Source organism: Sipha flava, unplaced genomic scaffold, assembly GCF_003268045.1.
Source record: "Sipha flava isolate LNK unplaced genomic scaffold, YSA_version1 203_pilon_pilon, whole genome shotgun sequence".
NCBI lineage: Eukaryota > Metazoa > Arthropoda > Insecta > Hemiptera > Aphididae > Sipha > Sipha flava.
Genome location: NW_020272799.1, coordinates 715,250 through 734,042, shown reverse-complemented (window position 1 = coordinate 734,042; position 18,793 = coordinate 715,250). Strand labels below are relative to the sequence as shown.

At 29.1% G+C, this 18,793-nt stretch overlaps 2 protein-coding genes across 2 annotated transcripts; one reads left to right on the top strand and one right to left on the bottom strand.

Moving 5' to 3' along the window:
- Positions 1–9,566: 9,566 nt before the first annotated feature.
- LOC112682419 (UDP-glucuronosyltransferase 2C1-like) lies at positions 9,567–12,176 on the top strand. The gene is made up of 5 exons (XM_025553019.1): positions 9,567–9,829; positions 10,054–10,640; positions 10,713–10,941; positions 11,447–11,666; positions 11,863–12,176. The coding sequence occupies exons 1-5, from the start codon at positions 9,574–9,576 to the stop codon at positions 12,140–12,142; spliced, it is 1,572 nt and encodes a 523-aa protein (XP_025408804.1). The 5' UTR covers positions 9,567–9,573; the 3' UTR covers positions 12,143–12,176.
- A 674-nt stretch (positions 12,177–12,850) lies between these two features.
- Positions 12,851–13,345, bottom strand: LOC112682434. Its single transcript, XM_025553037.1, has one exon. It carries the CDS (start codon positions 13,343–13,345, stop codon positions 12,851–12,853), a length of 495 nt encoding a protein of 164 aa, XP_025408822.1.
- Between the last annotated feature and the right edge of the window lie 5,448 nt (positions 13,346–18,793).

Genomic DNA, 18,793 nt, shown 5'->3' with positions numbered 1-18,793 from the left:
ATAATTAACATTCATTTATGATACTATTATTAAAAACAAAAATAATTATAATTTCAAAATAATTTTAAAAGTTCAATAATTCACAAGTGAGCAAATTTCTGACCACAAAATTTTGGTGCCCCCGAAAAACTAGCGCCCAGGGCAGTTGTAGCCAGTGCCCCCCTAAATGCGGCTCTGATTCTACTTATGCATTCGCGTACATACGATTGTGCGTGCAAATGATGTACACAAGTATAAACTTTAGAGGCGTTGTTGGACGGTGCTCATCGACATCATCGGAACATTGCTGCCGGCCGAAACACCATCGTTTGTTTACGTAATAATTATTTCATGTATTTCTTATCGGCTTGTTGCTATTTTTGATAATAAACACGAAATAATATACATTATAATAAATTATAAATCATATTATTAAACTTGGCAAAGAAGAATTTTTTTTTCAAATAAAATCAAAAAACCATTAAAAAGTCTTATCGCAGTATGTACTATCGGTGAGCCAAAAAAAATACTTTTTGAGTATTTTTTCAATCAAAAATTTAAGTCGAGGCAGCGCCTCACCCCCAAAACCGCCACTGTTTAACAATCCTGAATTATAGCCCAACAATGTGTAGGTATTTGATTTTTACATTATTTTATGCAAATAACACGATAAATCACTTCAATTTAGAATTAGAGGTAACTATTTTTACTTTAATAGTTTATACAAACATAATAATAAACAATGCATAAACATTGTTCAGACTTTTTAAAATGTATGCTAATAGAAATATACAAAGTACTGCAGGTAAGGTATGTAAATAGGTATGCATTAATATACCTACATTTTTTTTATAATATAATATATTTTAATTGGAGGCCTTACACATTAGTAACAAATCAAATTATATTTTAATATTTTATAATAGGGTATATTCACTTATGATTTATCTCTACAATTATCTTGACCACCGTGATAAATAAAAATGCACAGAGGACTGATTTTGCTTTTTCCCGTGGTGTGTAATATCTAACTCATATTAATTAATAATTGATTGCAAATTCACTTGTTCGTGTCAAGAGAAATAAGCTATTATAATTATTTCAACTGAATTAATACTCAAAAATATTACATTTTATACCTAAATGAAATATTAATGTACATTTTCGTAGATATTACTAAAAAAAAAAATCTTTAACCGTTAAGGTATAAATAGTTTATTACAGTGGCACCGAAGTAAAAAAAAAAAATTAGGACAAACATTTAAAACAAACACCTACCACCCATTTGGTTATATGTCTTTTTTACAAAAATAATAATATTTACATTTTTTTTTAAAATTATAGTATAAGTTTTGTAATTTTATGTTAAAAATAAAACTAATTATCAAGTATAATTTTACTAAATTTACATTAGATTATAGAATATATTTTCCATTATGTATATTTTAATCTCTAATTGTCGCTTTTAATTAGTCTTTTAATAAAATCTATAACTATAGGTATTATTGTTACATAACATGCATAATTTATTATGATTTATAATATATTATATAATAAACATAACACAAAATGTTTCCACTATGTGATATAAAATGCAATAACAATAATAATCATTAATACAATTAATTTTTATCGGTTTAGAAAGATAACAGATAACTATAACACACACCATTTATCCTACATCCGAGATACAGTTCTCATATATAAGTGCGGCCTAAGTGACTAAGTATCCAATTTAATACATAGTCATAAATTAAAAAAATTAAATACTTACTGATTAAACCATTATTAAATGTATATATATATATTTAAAATGATGGTGAAATACATACTTAATACTTAATAACTACTTACAATTATATAATGAGCTATTAAATTATAATAATATTTATTTATAATTATAATCAAGCTGTTATTTTCAATACATTAATAATTTTAATATTAATTATTGTGTTGGAAGTATGAAACATAAGAGAATAAGTACCTAATTACATTTAAAAAAACTACCTATACGTATAATACTTATACTATACTTGGTATGCATCTGCTATTCTGGATTTAAATATTATATGAATGAATATAATTTATATACCCAGTTATATAAATTTAGTATTAATATTTAAAGTGTATTTAAAATATTAAATTGAGTATCTTGTGATATAATAATACGTTGGCGATTTTGTGTTAATAAATCAAAACAATATACCTTCCGAAAAATATACGATTACTCATAGACGTAAACTGGTGAGGGAGCAAGGGTGGCCATTGCCCTCTAGAATAAATTGAATCGGTCATTTCAAAAAGCCCATTTCTCTATACATTTTCAAAACTAGTTTTATGTGAGAGATGTGTTTAACTAATAATAATGCATATTTCCTGCGAAACCGCCATATCATAGTTGGCTTTTTATAAGTGAATTAAATAATTCAACCCATTTTTAATTTTTATCTAATTTTGATCTCTAAAAATAGTTTTTTACGTTTCCAGACAATTTTCATTTTATGGAGATATGGCCTTTTCGAAATGAACGATTCAATTAGGAGAGACAGAGCCCCATCTCATTTAACATACCTTGTTTTAAAATAAGTACAAAAAAGCTGGTTATAGCTATTACTATATAGTTTTTTTAAATCTTAATTTTTAATTTTAGCTTATCTAACATAATGTTCGATAATGAATAATTTTATATAATAATATGTAGGTAGTAAAACGGTGTTTTTGTTTAAAAGTTATAAAATATTAATAACGTCTATGTTTTTAATTTACTTAAGTTTATTTATTTATGTTTGATTGATTTAATTACTGAGAAATATTGATCGGAGCATCTTAGTTGGGTCCCGAGTACTAGAGGCTAATCGTAGGTAGTGTACTTGTTGGGTCCCGGATTTTTATAGGTACTACACTAGCTGGGTCCCGGATTTTATTGGTACTACACTAGTTGGGTCCTGAATATTTTAGGTATTACTCTAGTTCCTGAATATTTTTTGGTTAGTACTACATTATGCTAACATTTTCCTTCCAATTTAAACTGACTTAGAACTACCTATGATTTTTTTAGACCACAGGTATGGTTAAAAATGTTTTTATAGTTTTTTTTTGTTTTTTAATTTTTTTTCTATTAAAATATAAATTATTAGAATTGTGTTGGTAAAAATATTAAAAATGTTAAAAATCAAGTATAAAAATACATATCATATGTATAGTATAATTATAGCCATATAGGTAAATGAAAAAATATTAAAAATATTAAAATCGTTATATAATATAAATAAGAATTAATGGAAAATAAACTAAAAAATAAAATAAAAACTATAAAAAACATTTTTAACCATACCTGTAGTCTAAATAGATCATAGACAGTCCTAAGTCTGTTAAAATGGGAAGGAAAATGTTAGTATAATATAGTACTAACCAAAAAGTAGTCAGGAACTAGTGTAGTACCTAAAATGATTCGGGACCCAACTAGTGAAGTCATTTTAAATTTGGGACCCAATTCGAATGCAGCTATAGTGATCATCTTATACTAATATACAACAAAAGATAATATATATATATATTTACTAGTAAGTAATGTAAAGTTAATTATATATACTAGTTGATATGTAACTACGAGTATATATTGCCCCCTTTAATAAATTTCCACGTTACGCCCATGCGATCACTTATTCAACTATATATTATAACTAGGTATTTAGCTAGGTATTTAACATCCAAAACCAAGTTTTTAAATAAAGAAACTGAAGTTATTGGAAAACGAATTCAAACTAATAGTTATAATAAGTAATAATAATAAATAATAATAATAACTACAGCCTATAAATTATATTATATATATATATATGTGTATAACTTATGCTGAAAAATATAAATCTATATGAGTATAGCAAGTTATTGCTGGTTAAGGTGCATTTTCTTGTAAATAAAAGATTAATCATCTGAAATAATTGTTCGCTCAGACTTTCAGTAACTAAAATGTTCTGTTTACATTAATGTCACTGAACAAAAATTGAAATTAAAACATTAAGATATCACAACATGGAATTTATATATGTATCCAATGACAGATTATAATAAAAAATAATCATGTGTGAAATAACATAACACGAATTATTATAATATTATTACTTAATCATTATAATTAATAAAGCATTTTATATTCTAGAATTTCATGCTCTCTGGGAGTAGTTAATTTTAAAGCTATTATATATTAAATGGTTAATTAAAACCGTTATATCGTAGTTATAATGTCTTTTTGATTATATTTGTAAATAGAGTATATATTTTACGATTTATAAGATCTATACTTTATATTCACTTGTAAATTAAGTAATAGTATGTATAACTAGCTGATCCGGCAAAAATAGTTTTGCCATATAAATCTAGTATTTCTTGTGTATGTATATTTTGTAGTATAAAAAATACATTTACATTTTAATAATTTATTTGTGTGAAATAGTGCATATACATTTATTATATCATTAACAATAAATAATTAATGATTTTGATTGAGAATATTATGGATCACTGATAGCTATATTGCTATAAATACATTAGTTTATAGTTTTTTGATTCCAAATAGCATAATACATTGATATTAATTTACGATACTGTTATTAAAAACAAAAAAAATAATATTTCAAAATAATTTTAAAAGTTCAATAATTCACAAGTGAGCAAAATTCCGACCACAACATTTTGGTGCCCCAAAAAACTGGCACCCGGAGCAGTTATAGCCAGTGCCCCCTAAATGCGGCTCTGTTGAGGGGGGCCTTGACAGTTTTACATTAAATTTAAGAGGCCCTACAACAAAAAAGGTTAAAAAGCACTTATGTAATAGCCAATGCAATGCCATTATTTGATCGTATTTTGGTGAGAATTAGTGAAATGAGATATGTTTTACCAGTTCCATCTGGTGCATCCAAAAAAAAGAATCCATTTTGTCTTGCCAAAACTCTCAGCATAACGCGGTCATAATTAATTATTTGTTCATGGTTGCTACTTTACCTACATCTTCCAATGTTTTTGAAGTTATAAAAGTAAAATAAAAATTACTTAGCGTTGCGAACTTCAAGGATATTTGTATTGCATCTGATCGGACTACTCAGTAACGGCAGTATTTTTCTAAATTTTTGGTTCAACTTAAGCTCCGTAATGAAGTTGGCAAAGATTATTTACTTATTACATTTATAAACAATGCACCTACTACCTCAAAAACTATTAAGCAAATTAGTTACTGTAAACAATCTATCTGTATAATATCAGAATGTCAGTAGTTTAAATACCATATTAGAGCCATTAATACGTAACATAACACTTCTTAATTATGATTTAATTATATTAACCGAAACTCGACTATCCCGTTCTGTTAATGACTCTGAACTTATACTTTATTCTCATCATACTGTTTTCCGATGTGATAAACACGAAATTAATGGCTCTGACATTCAAGATGGAAGAGTCTTAATTGCAGTCCAATTTCCATGTTATCACTTAATTATACAACACAATTTGGTTGAGCGATTATTTGTAAAAATAAATATGAATTAAATTTGTTTAATAGTTAACTACGTGTAATTCCTATCGCGCTCTGATTTAAATTAATTTAATATCTATGTCAATGTTATGGATCATCTTATGTGTACTATAATGGTAAATTCTTGGTGTTAGGTTACAATTTGACTAATGCTAATTGGGTTATTAATAATTACAAAATTATTCCTAGATTATCAAATAATAATTCTTATGAATAAAATATTCTATCTACTTTATTTATGTTAATTTACTGCAATATAACTTAATATATGCTCTTTTAGATCATTATTTGATCTAGTTTTCTTAAATATTTTCAATGTGCTAAAATTGCTGAAAATAAAATTGAATGGTATTTCACTGTAATTACTATAGATTATATAGATCTGAAAAAAAAACAAGAGTTTTTTTAAAAAAAGTGAGTTTACAAACAATTTAAACTCAGAGGTGCTAAAAACCCTATTGAGCCCCCCCCTCTTAATTGCATCTATGACTATAAATATTATCCTACTTTACAAATTACACTTCCATTTTCAACTACAAATAATAATTTACATTTTAATGAAATTGTTTATGACTTAATTATTATAATATCATTAGGCCACGTATAGCCTCGATTGATTGATTGGAGTTGCACATTTAAAGATTTATGTATTAATGAAGCACTTAATGTATTTTACACCAAATTATATGATACAATTAATACACACTGTCATAAAAAACGTATATTCTTTTCAAAGTATCCCTTATGATTTTCTAATATTCTAAAACAGTTAATTTTTTCAAAAAAAATTGTCCATAAAATATATAAAGAAGCTCCGACTAACGTAAACTATAATCATTTCTCTAATGTACGTGCTCAATGTAAAATTGTAAATAAGACCGATTATGAAAATTGTATACAGAAAAAGCAAAATTCAATCGCCTCTAATCTTAAAAGGTTCTGGAAATATATTCATTACAAACGATCAAATTCTTCTTTTCCATCTGTTATCTCATACAATAATCAAACCGTTACTGATGGTGATAAAGTCGCTTAGTGTTTTATCAATTATTATTCTATTATTTATCAAAACTTAAATCTTATGCAAAAAACATACGTTCATATTAAATCAATGAAAATCGATCTGAATACCTATGTCATTACTTTAAGTGATATTTATAACGAGTTAAACAGCCTTAAGTCTACTACTTGTCATAGTTCTGATAGTATTCCATATTTTATTTAATAACTGTAAATTTGTTTTGTCTATTCCTTTATTATATTTATTCAACATGTTACTTGTCTGGAATTTTTTCAGATAAATGAAAAGTTTCTTATATTCTATCAATTTTTAAAGGGAGTGATAGTTTAGTTACATTATTATTTCCTTATTTAGATAAATTCTATAACTCCTAAATTGTTTGAAAGCATTGTACACAAAAAATGTTTTCCTTTATTTAAAATTATTATCACTATTGTTCAAGATGGCTTTATGTCGTGTAAATCAGCCACCACGAATCTACTACTGTTCCAAAATTACGTCCTAAAAGCTTTCAGATCTGTCTTTCAAGTGGACGTAATATCTATCAATTTCTCCAAGGCGTTTAATAAAGTAGATCATATTGCTCTATGCTTAAAATTATTTAATCTAGGTTTACGAAATTTTTTCCACTTTTGGTAAGTTTCTTTACTTAAAATATTAGTTTTAATTCGTCATTATCCAAAATTAACTCTGGTGTTCTTCAAGAATCACATTTAGCTCAATTTCTATTTAATTTATTTTTCAATGATATCGAATTTTTAAACTCTAATACGCTATTGATAATTTATTGTTTCAGGAAGATCTAAATCAACTAAGCACCTGGTGTATTCAAAATAATTTATAATTAAATATATACAAATGTAAAATTATGACCTTTGTAGAAATTCGTAATCCTATCTCACATAATCATTATTTAAACAACATCAAATTGGATCGTATTTTTCTATATAAGGATTTGGAAATTTATTTTGATCTATCTCTTTCATTTAATGATCACTATATTCATATCTAAAATAAAGCCTCTTCAATGTTAGGCTTCATAAATCGTAGATGTAAAAACTTTATCAATCAATTATCATTAAAATCACTCCACTATTTCTTTGTTGGATCGATTATGAATCCACAGTGTGGTCTCCGCAGTTAATTGGTATTCTAAAAGGCTTTGATTTAATTCAAAACCATTTTCTACGAATTATTCAATTTAGATAACAATATAAATATTTAAATACATTCTTCTAGTAGCCGCCAAGCTAAGTAAAATTATTTGCACTAAATAAATTCACAAGGTACAATAAATACTATCAGTTATAAATACTTTTATATTAATGAATTTATGAAATTACTTAGCCAATTTTTGATATCACAACTTTTGTAATTTAAGTGCTTATTTTTACTTAGCGATGTTTTTACACGGAGTGTTTTTGATGAGATAAAATATACGCGTACGATCGTTTTACGTATGATTCGACGGACGTTACGTGGTTGCGAGACGCAAAAACAACAACGGATAATAATCGACTGAACTAAACAAATAAATCTATTATTCTATATCGACTATTATCTTAATTGACATCCGGTCGATATCCAGGGATCGATACCGGTTTATAGTATTATTCATACTTACACAAAAATTATAACGAGATATGAGAGGTAATTTGCAGATAGCATATTACTGAAAGCATTTAAGTCCTCTTAGTGCATTTTTTTTTTCGATCGGTTGAAATATATATATATATATATATATAGTTTTTAATTTTAAATTTAAAAAATTTGTCAAAATATGCAAAATAAGCATAACAATTTTAAAATATGCACTCTCCTACAAAATCTATCAAATATGCAAAAATATGCACATTCAAATTTTAGATCTGATATCATAGCATTGAGAAACGAATTTATTTAGTACTTTGCTATATTTAACAATAATTAAAAAAGTATACAAATGCTAGAAGTCCCTAAGCCTAATTATTACTAATGATTAGCTACAGATTTTGTGAATTATCTAGATAAATTTATCTAGATGAAAATTAGATATCAATTTTATTTTTTATCTAGATAACATATCTAGATAAATTTATCTAAAGCACAACACTGTTAATATCCCAAATTGAAGAATTAGGCAGTAGTATACTTTTTATGTGCCACTCCAACGTTCAAAATATAGACAAAATATAGGGTTACCATACGTTCGGATTTCGTCCAGACAGTCCGGATTTCAAACATCTGTCCGGATTGGCGTCCGGATTTGAAAAATGTCCGGATTTTACAAAGATAATCGTTTAACATGGTTATATTGATACAAAATGTTATATCAGGTGACAAATTTTCATGTTTAATTTGTATAAATGTACAATATGTAATTATTTTTTTTTTTTATAGTAAAAATAAAAAATAAATGTAAATATAAATATATAAATATATGATATATTATATCATATTTGTATTGTTTTAACATATTTAACCTAATAACTCTTATGTAAACATTTTATCCATAGATCTAAGTAAAATTGTATTAATGAAATAACAATATTGTTTATTTTCTATTTTTTGTTCTGTAATGTAGTTCACAGCAGAGCACCGTGGCTAAATTGGGTCCAAAAAAAGGTACCGCTGAAAAAAAAGTTTGGGAACCGCTGATAAAAGTATGACCGCTTTTTTCAACCAAAATTTTTTTTCATCGAAATAGTCATTGCTCTAATGTAAAATAGTATAGTATCTCCCGGGCAAGGTCGGTTAATTCTGATAGAATATGCTTATATTATTAAATCAGATTTTTTTTTTTTTATTTATAAAAGAAAACAAGTTAATTATTTATATAACATCAGTATTATCATTGATTATAAATACTAGTATATAGTATTTTAATCAATGTTATTATATTATATAAACTAGATTAGTTGGATCCAAAACAAACTATTTAGTTAAACGTACCAACCTACGAAGGCGGCATTATTATTACTTGTTTCTGTCTATCTTTAATATTGATATAATATTAAAATTAGGTATATAAAAGGTGTCTATTATATAATTTTAGCTAAAAATGTTGAATGTTTTATTTATTGTTTTTTCAATAATATGGATCACAAATGCAGCTAATTTATTAGTATTTTGGCCTTTGCCAATTCCGAGTCACTTTTACAGCTTCAAGCCACTATTTACAGAACTCGCGTTACAAGGTCACAATGTAACTGTTGTCAGTCACTTCCCAGAATCCACTCCCATGGCTAATTATACGGATATCACAATTATGGACGAAACGACGAAGTACAACGAATCAACGACAAATAGAATTAATGGTAAATTTAAAGTTCATCGAATTATTTTTTATTGTGGTTTACTATTCGGACATAAATACAATAAAAAAACACTATTTTTAAAAAATTTCAATTTAGCGGGAAAAAATAATCAAAATTTATAATTAATTTTAATTTATGACGAGACTAAAAGGACAGATTTTTTGAATCCTACGCAATGCAGTTGTATAACGTTAAATTAATTATGTTTTGTTAAAATTTTATAGATAATCTTATGGATGTTATTAATTGCAACTTTTTTCAAGTATTGTCTATTGGTTGGACATTAAACAAAAGATATGCAGAGTCTATACTTCATTTAAAAAACCTTCAAAATTTTATAACATCCGAGTCTTATACGTTTGACTTGGTACTGATCGAGTCGTTTTACCAAGAGTACACTGTGACAATGGGTCATAAGTTCAACGCCCCCGTCATATGCATTACTTCCACACTCATACAACCTACAAACAGTCATTGGATTGGTTTACCGTCGACATTTTCCTATTTACTGGACATTCGTTCGCGGTCATGTGATCATAAAACGTTTTATGATCGATTGAAATCAACTTATCTGGGCTTTGTTCAAATTTACTTAGAACGTTATTTTTACATACCAACGCAGGAAGAATATATCAATAAATATTTCAATTATAAAAATCATGAATCTAGACCGCCCATAGATGTAATGTTATCTAACGTGTCACTAATATTAGTAAATGGAGATTTAAGTGTGGGAGCTCCAAGACCATACTTACCAAATGTTATCGAAATAGGAGGATTACACATAAAAGTACCTAAACAGTTGCCTAAAGTAAGACTAATAATATTTGGAATTATTCATGACATTGTCATACTGATCTAATTCGGTTATTATATTTTTCAGAGTATAAGAACATTTATTGAGTCTGCTAAAAACGGAGTAATTTTTATTAGTTTTGGCACTTATATCCATCCTTGCGAATTCCCAAAACATACTTTGGACGCATTTATTGCTGTCATAGGTAAATTAAAACAGAAAATATTATGGAGATGGGCATGTAATACAACAAAAGCGGATCTATTTATAGACAATGTAATGCTAAAAGAATGGTTTCCGCAGTTTGATATCTTAAGTATGTACTTACTAAATTATTTTAAAATCATACAGGGTATTTTTATATTTTCTGTGGATTAGTGTACAAATAATAATACAGTTTAGAAAACATGTCATTTTAATATCTGTGATAGGTCATAGGCTGTAGGCGAAGGAAAACTCACTAGCGCTCCTGACAAACTTAGAAAAAACGTATTTTTACCAATTAAAAAGTTGATTTGATGAATGATTATTTTACTATATTTCTTACAAGTACAATTTATTTCTTCAAATTAAATTTCTTCTAAGAATTTCTTTATACTAATTTCATCATTAAATTCACACCTAGTGTGTACAATTAGATAAAATAACATATTTCAAAAAATATAATGGAAAAATTTCGTTTTGAAGGCAGAATAAATATACGTTTTTTGCAGAAATTTGTACTCCTGGTGTAGGCACAGTTCACCATACCCTTACTATACCACTGATCATAGATAATACAAAACAGATCAATAATAATGTTATTTTTTTTTAATCAATAGATCACCCAAATGTTAAGTTATTTATCACTCATGGTGGGCTACATAGTGTTGAAGAATCTACGTATAATGCAGTTCCTATGATTGGAGTACCATTCTTTTCTGATCAATTTACGAACATTAAGTTGGTCGAACGAAAAGGTTTTGGGAAGTTAATAGAAGTCAACGATATAACTGAAAATACATTACAGACAATAATTGATGAACTATTGTTTAATCCGATGTAAGATTTTGCCTATATTTGATAAATTTGTTTCGTGGAACAACCTTCCAATCTTCTCATATATTGTTCCTTATATTTAAAACTATTTAATTAATCCATATTATATATGTATTTACAGATATATATGGTCAAAATAAATAATTATTGTTTTTTTTATGTTACTTTATTAAATTTTTTTTTTGTTTTAAATTTACAGATATAAAGAGAACGCAATTGCGTACAGTGAAATTTATAAAGATGGATATTTGAAACCCATAGATAAAGCTATTTACTGGATAGAATATATTCTACGAAATAATGGAGCACCAAATTTAAAAAGCTATTCTATTCAATTAAATTCTATTCAATATTTCTTGATTGACATCTTAGTACTGTTTTTAATTTGTATAGTCTTAGTAATATACTTAGTTTACAAAATGTTGTCAACATTAAAAACGAATATAATAAAGTATACTTACATAAGTAGGGAAAATTAAAATTCCCAGTAATTTGATACGTTTATAGTTATTACCACACAATACTATAGTTAATATTTGTAATTTATGTTACAATAAATAATAATACTTTCATCATAATGAATTTGTATTTTTAAGAATTTTTCATTCTTACAGATGATATATAATATTTATAATTTAATTCATGATAGAATATCGATTTTAAGGAAAACGCGGTTATTGAACTCGAGGGATATAATAAGGATATAATAATTGGTGGTTGTACAAAACAGGTTACTTGGTGTGTTAATTACAAATATATCGAGTATGTCTGGTTTTTTTCATAGAGAGGTAGGCCAATAAGTTGGTCCGAGGCGTGCGAGAATTTTAAAACCCTTAAGATTAATAAAATTATAGAGAACCAAGCCTCTTGGGTTGTTTGATCGACAGCCCCAGCTGTGGTGCTTTGCATTGTAATCACCACCTATTATGAGGTTCTAACAAAGAGTGTTAAAGTAATCTAAGTAATTTTGAATTTTAGTATTATATCTCGGAGGAGAATAAATTGCTGCTATAGTTGTTGGAATATTATTGAAATGAAGCAGGATAGCACAAGACTGTATATGGGGTTGAGAAAAGTTTGGAAAGGTTTGAAATTACCAGTGTTAGGAATAGATAATGCAAAATTTATCTAGATAAAGATGAAAGGTAATATGTCCAAATTCATCTTCTTCTTCTTCTTCTGGCCTGTTAATACGGACCATTGAAGTCCTTTGCCGCTTTCACAATCCTTCTCCACTGATTCCTATCCGTTGCCATGCCTATGCTGAAGGTGTTGTTTATTTTTAACAGGTCTCTCTTCACCGTATCAAACCATCTCTGACGTGGTCTCCACAGCGGTCTCTTTCTAGTTGGGTTCCCCACCATAACCTTCCGTATGAGGCATCTTTCTGCCCGCCACACGTGGCCTGCCCATTCTATTATCTTACTATGGACGAATTGGCATATACTTGGGTTGCTAAAAAGTCTTTGTATTACGTTATTCTTTCTTCTTTCGAATATCCCTGAATTCACATTATATACTGGACCATATATTTTCCTTTCGAAGCTTGAGAGTTTTTCTTCATCTCCATTTGTACTTGCCCATGTTTCACATGCATATGTTGCTATGGGGCGCAAATATGTGATATATAACCTTTCTTTCGTTCGTCGCGACAGAAGCTTTGATGAGAACATCTCTTTCATAGCGTAATAGCTTTAATTCGCTGCGCACATTCTAAGCTTGATTTCGTTGTGCATATTATTTTACTCATTAATATTTACTCCCAGATATTTAAATTCTTCCACTTGTTCGAATGAGTATCCATTTACCTTGATATTATTCTTTAGGGTCACTTGCCTTGACACAACCATATATTTTGTTTTGGCTTCATTAACTAATAAACCCATATTATGACTAGCAATGAATAGTCTCTTTGTCTTTTCTTCAATTTCTTTCTGAGATATTCCTAGAATGACGATGTCATCCGCATACGCTAAAAGTGTGTTAGCCCCAATTATTTCCATCTCTTGTTTCTCCCGGATGTCTCTTATCACTTTTTCAAGCACCAAGTTAAAAAGTACTGGCAATAATGCGTCTCCTTGTCTCAAACCGGTTTTACATTCAAAATTTGCAGATGTCTCTCCCATGAAACGTACTTTGCAGAAGGTCTGTTGGTTGCATATTTCAACTAGTTTCAAGGTTTTCTTAGATATTCTAAAATTTCTTAGTGCAATCCATAATTGTTCTCGGTCTAGACTGTTGTACGCTTGCTTAAAGTCTACGAACAGAATATGAAGATCTTTATTGTACTCGTAATATTTTTCCACTAATTGTCTTAATGTAAAAATATGATCGGTGGTAGACTTTCCTCTTCTAAATTTAGTTTGGTATTCTGCTAATATTTTTCTGCATATACTTCTAGTCTTCTTAATATTGCCATTGACAGTACTTTATACGCTGAGTCCAACAAAGATATTGCACGATAATTCGACACTATCCCAATATTTCCCTTCTTAAAGATTGGGCAAAATTATTCCTGTCTTTTAATCATTGGGGATCTGTTTGTTACGCTATATATCACTTATCAGGGATTGCATTTCTTTCATTATATCTTTCCCTGTCATTTTGAATAGTTCCAAGTTTATGTCATCTTTTCCCGGGGCTTTGTGATTTTTTAGATTTTTGATGATATATTCGATTTCCTCCACGCCTGGTTCTTTACATTCTGGTTCAGCCGTTTGAAAGATCAGTTTTTCATATCTAGTTCTGATGCCTTTATTTGTCTCACTTGCATTTAGTAGAATATCGAAGTGCTTCCTAAAATGTTGTACTATTTCTTCTGGTTCCGAGATAAGATAATTCTAGTCATTTTTTAGAAAGAGTGTTTGTTGTTTGAAACCTTGCTTAAGGTACTTACAGTGTTTGAAAAATGTTCTCGGGTTATTTCTTTCTTCTTCAAGTTTTTCTAGTGCTTTCTTTTCAGCTAGTCTTTTTTCTCTCCTAATTGTTTTATTTACTATCCCTTTACAATGTTTATATTTGCTTGATTTTCTATTAATGAATTTTGTATCATGTTTAAGCGGGCTTCATTGTGTTTTTTAACCGCTTTCATACATTCATTGTTGAACCAACTGTTCTTTTTGCTTAATCTCGGTTCTGTTTTGAAATTTTCTGTATTGGAGTTTATAACCTTTCTGATAATTGTCCATTTGGTTTCATGACTATCTGCTGCCGTATTTTCTACCCTTTCATTTATATTTCGAAGTTCTTCAGCTATTCTTGTTCTATATTGTCTAACTTCTACTGGAACTTTAAGTCTATCTAAGTCTATTGTATGTGTTTTATTCCTACCTTTATTCTTTTTCCAGCTTACCCATAGTTTTTCAGTTAGGGTCGCTACTACCAAGTAATGGTCCGTATCCCCATCTGCCCCTTGATAGCTACGAACGTTCTTAAACCATGAACGATGCAATTTATCGATCGTTACGTGATCGATTTGGTTTTTTGTTGTCGCGTCCGGGGACACCTATGTCTATTTGTAGATATTTTTTATCTGAAAGTAGGTACTGCTGATGATGATATCGCGGGACATCGCAAAGCTTATAAAACGAGTTTCATTATCATTGGATTCGATGTGGAGGCTTTCTTTGTCGATTGTTGGACTAAATACATTTTCTCGGCCTATTTTTGCGTTCATGTCTCCAATTATTATTTTGATGGCTCGTCGGGGGAATGAATCATATGTCCTTTCCAGTTCTTCATAGAAAGCGTCTCTGCTTTTATCTTCAGTCGAAGCGTGGCAATTAATTATTATTATATTCTGGCCACTAATTTTTAGGCGGATGAAGCATATTCGTTCATTTATGGCTTCAAATTTATTGATGTTTTGTAATAGTCTATCGTTTATCATAAAGCCAACTCCGAATTCATGCCTCTCATCCCCACATTCACTGTAAAAAATTGTTGTTTCTTTATGTTTGATGCTGCCATTACCCGGCCATCTCATCTCTTATAATGCTACAATTTGCAAATTATATATTATCTCATCAATAATTATTTTCAATGCTTCTGGTTTGTAGAAGGTTGTAATATTCCAAATACTAATCCTTAAATTCCTGAAGGTTTTCCTGTTTCCGTTTCCATTATCATTAATCAGTGTCCGAGGCTTGTTTAGAAGTTTCTTAACAATGAGGTGTTTTTAGAGTGATGGGGTGTTGGCCCATCAACAAACCTTCATGAATGAAGGGCCCAACATTGTGGTGATGGTGCTTCAGCGACAAGATCTTAGTGTCTGCCTACTTACCTGAGACGGCTCGAGGCCCTTCAGGCTACACCATCGCCGGTTAACTAAGGTCCGCGGGGTTGTCACACCTGTTACCCAAAAAAAGTACCTCATGCGGGACAAATTCATCTAGATAAAGATAATAGATAAAAAAAAAGTTAAAATATCTAGATAAAGATAAAAGATAATTTCATTTTTATCTAGATAAAAAAAAAGATATTTTCAAAGTTTTTTATTTTTTGGTCAATATTTCATATTTGTAATAATATCTATAAAGACTCAATTATTATCATTATTATCAATAGGTACCTAGGTGTTTAATGTTTATTGTAGTAATGTAGTGTACCATTAAGCAGTATTTATATATAATTTACAATATTTAATGATAGTTAATTACTAAAATGTTACACAAAAAAAAAAAAAAAAAAATGAAAATTGCTCTGTACGTATTAGGATGAATACATAAAGTAGGCTAACCAATTTTTATGATCTCTGATTTGTTGGATTCGTCCCCGTACAAAAATAAAAATAACTTTAATCTTTGCAAGAATACAGACAATTATCTAGATAAGTAAAAATTGTATCTTAGATAATTAATTAGATAACTTGGCGTTATTTATCTAGCTAAGATAAAATATGACAAAAAAATCTATCTAGATAATTTATTTAGATAAGTCCCAACACTGGAAATGACAAGGATAATTTAATATAAATTGAAGCGTCACCGTGAGTAGTGTTATCTAGGTGATTTGATTTTAAGAACTGGTAACCAGGTATGGGGATGTGATAGTACTTTGAGAAATGGGTTTCTGATATCAAAGCAATATCAATGCGTTTTCCTTGAGAATTAATTGAAGTTCGTTTAAGTAGTTTTTAAGACCATTTGAGTTGAATAGAGGGATAAGGAGAGAGTTGGTTGTGTATGACGACATTAATTTTTATTTAGAAGCTTTGGGACAACTTTGGTGAGTAGGGCTATTAGTGGCTTTATTAGTAGTTTGAACTCATCAAGGAATTTATTTATATCTGATATAGAAGGCAGGATAGTGTTGTTTTGGGGTGGGGATCGGAAGTAGCTTGTGCATAGGTTTAGGACGAATTTGATTGATGTGATGAGGGGGTTACCACTGGATGACTAACCTTTACATTTTCCTTATGACTAATATTATCCGACAGAAAAACACTCTTTTTTGGCTTGTTTCAATGTTGCGAGTGTTTATAGTTTGAGGAATGATCGCCGGAACAGAGGGTACAATTTGGAGTAACATCTCGTGGGTTTGGGCAGTCCGAAGAAGAATGGTGAGCACCGCAGCATACGCATCGAGCTGGGTAGCTACAATACGATTTGAAATGCCCATACACTTTTATCTTGGTGTAGATGAGATATGTTAGTTTATATATTTCGTTAGATTGTATAGTAGGCTCAAGATCTATGAAGAAAAGAGGTAGCGGCAGTTTTATTTTACATAGAACACTTGTTATTTGGCGAACTTCAAATAGGCGTAGTTCAAGTTCTGATTTGATAAGTTCTGTAGACGTAGATGGATGAAGATTACTAATGACTACACGCATTGGCTTGTCTTCCTTGAGTTGATAAGTATGATATTCTGATTTTTGTTCTTTTAGGAAATGGATCAGCGTCCAATAAGAATTTGTGTTATTTGTCATAATTTTTAGGCGATCTGTCGAAGATTTACAGTAGAAATTATCCACACCAATTAGTTCAATAAAGCTTGCGCAAAGGTCTGTAAAATTGATAACGCCTCTAATAAAAATTGGTGGAGGTAGAGTTGATTTGATACCGACCCTGAGGGTTTCTTCCGTATATTTCACGGGAGTGTCCGGTTGGGTAGTATTTGATGTGGTAGCAGACATTGGTTTGTTTTGTGAGAGAACTTCATAACGATTTGATGTAAAAAATAATTTTGTGTTGTTTTGAATTTTTCGGTGAATTTTGTTCGGATGAAGAGGAGTGGTTTCTTTTGTTTTTTGACGGTATCGTTGTCCAATTGTCTGATGGAGAATGAGAAGGAGAATTATTCATTTTAGTGATATTCTGGTTGACTGGACGGCCACTGTTGTTAGTTATTGGAGTTTTGTTTAGGCGAACAGTCTATGGTTTACTAGTATCGTAAGTATTTGTGGTGATTAAATTTGAATTTTTATTTTTGAACGTTGATTGCAGCATAATTAATGTACAATACGAACAAGGTCGTTACCGCCGCTCGCGACGAGCGTTTAGTCGTTGTCGTCGTCCGCGGCGTGCAATAAGGACGACTCGTTATAACGGCACGTTTTATTTAATAGCGAAAAATGTAGGTAGACGACGGCGTGTTATTGAATTTTTATTATTTATATTATTTATAAACATCTATAGACAGAGCCAACTTAGGAAATATGGGCCCGGGACAATATAATTTTAGGAGCCTTTAATATTTGTTTAATATAATTTAAAAATTACAGTCAACATGTCAATGGTTTCTTTCGAGATTTAAGTTCACTAAACTTCTGAATTAGATTTGAAAAATCCAATGTGTCAGTTATTTCTCTTTCAGCAGATAGACGAACGAGTAAGTTTAATTTTTCTTGGTGAAGGGACGTTCTTCTGGCGTTTTCAATAAGTTCTAATTTTGAATTTGTTCTTTCTGCTTCATTATTCGAAATTGGCAAAGTTAAATTAATTCGTAAAGAAATGTACACATTTGGAATGACTTCTTTTAAATTATTTTCAAGTACATATAAGTAAATATTTTGAGGAGTAATTATTGGTAAATTTAACTGCATTACATAATTTGAAAATTGCACAATCTCTTGTTTTATATTAGTTGTATCAATATCATCTTTAAATGTGCTAATGAATATGTCGGCA

Excerpts from the sequence above, each read along its gene's own strand:
- LOC112682419 (XM_025553019.1), top strand. The coding sequence starts at position 9,574 with ATGTTGAATGTTTTATTTATTGTTTTTTCAATAATATGGATCACAAAT. Across the intron at positions 9,830-10,053 it reads AACGACAAATAGAATTAATG|ATAATCTTATGGATGTTATT; the intron begins GTAAATTTAAAG and ends AAAATTTTATAG. Across the intron at positions 10,641-10,712 it reads TACCTAAACAGTTGCCTAAA|AGTATAAGAACATTTATTGA; the intron begins GTAAGACTAATA and ends TATATTTTTCAG.
- LOC112682434 (XM_025553037.1), bottom strand. The coding sequence starts at position 13,345 with ATGAAAGAGATGTTCTCATCAAAGCTTCTGTCGCGACGAACGAAAGAA.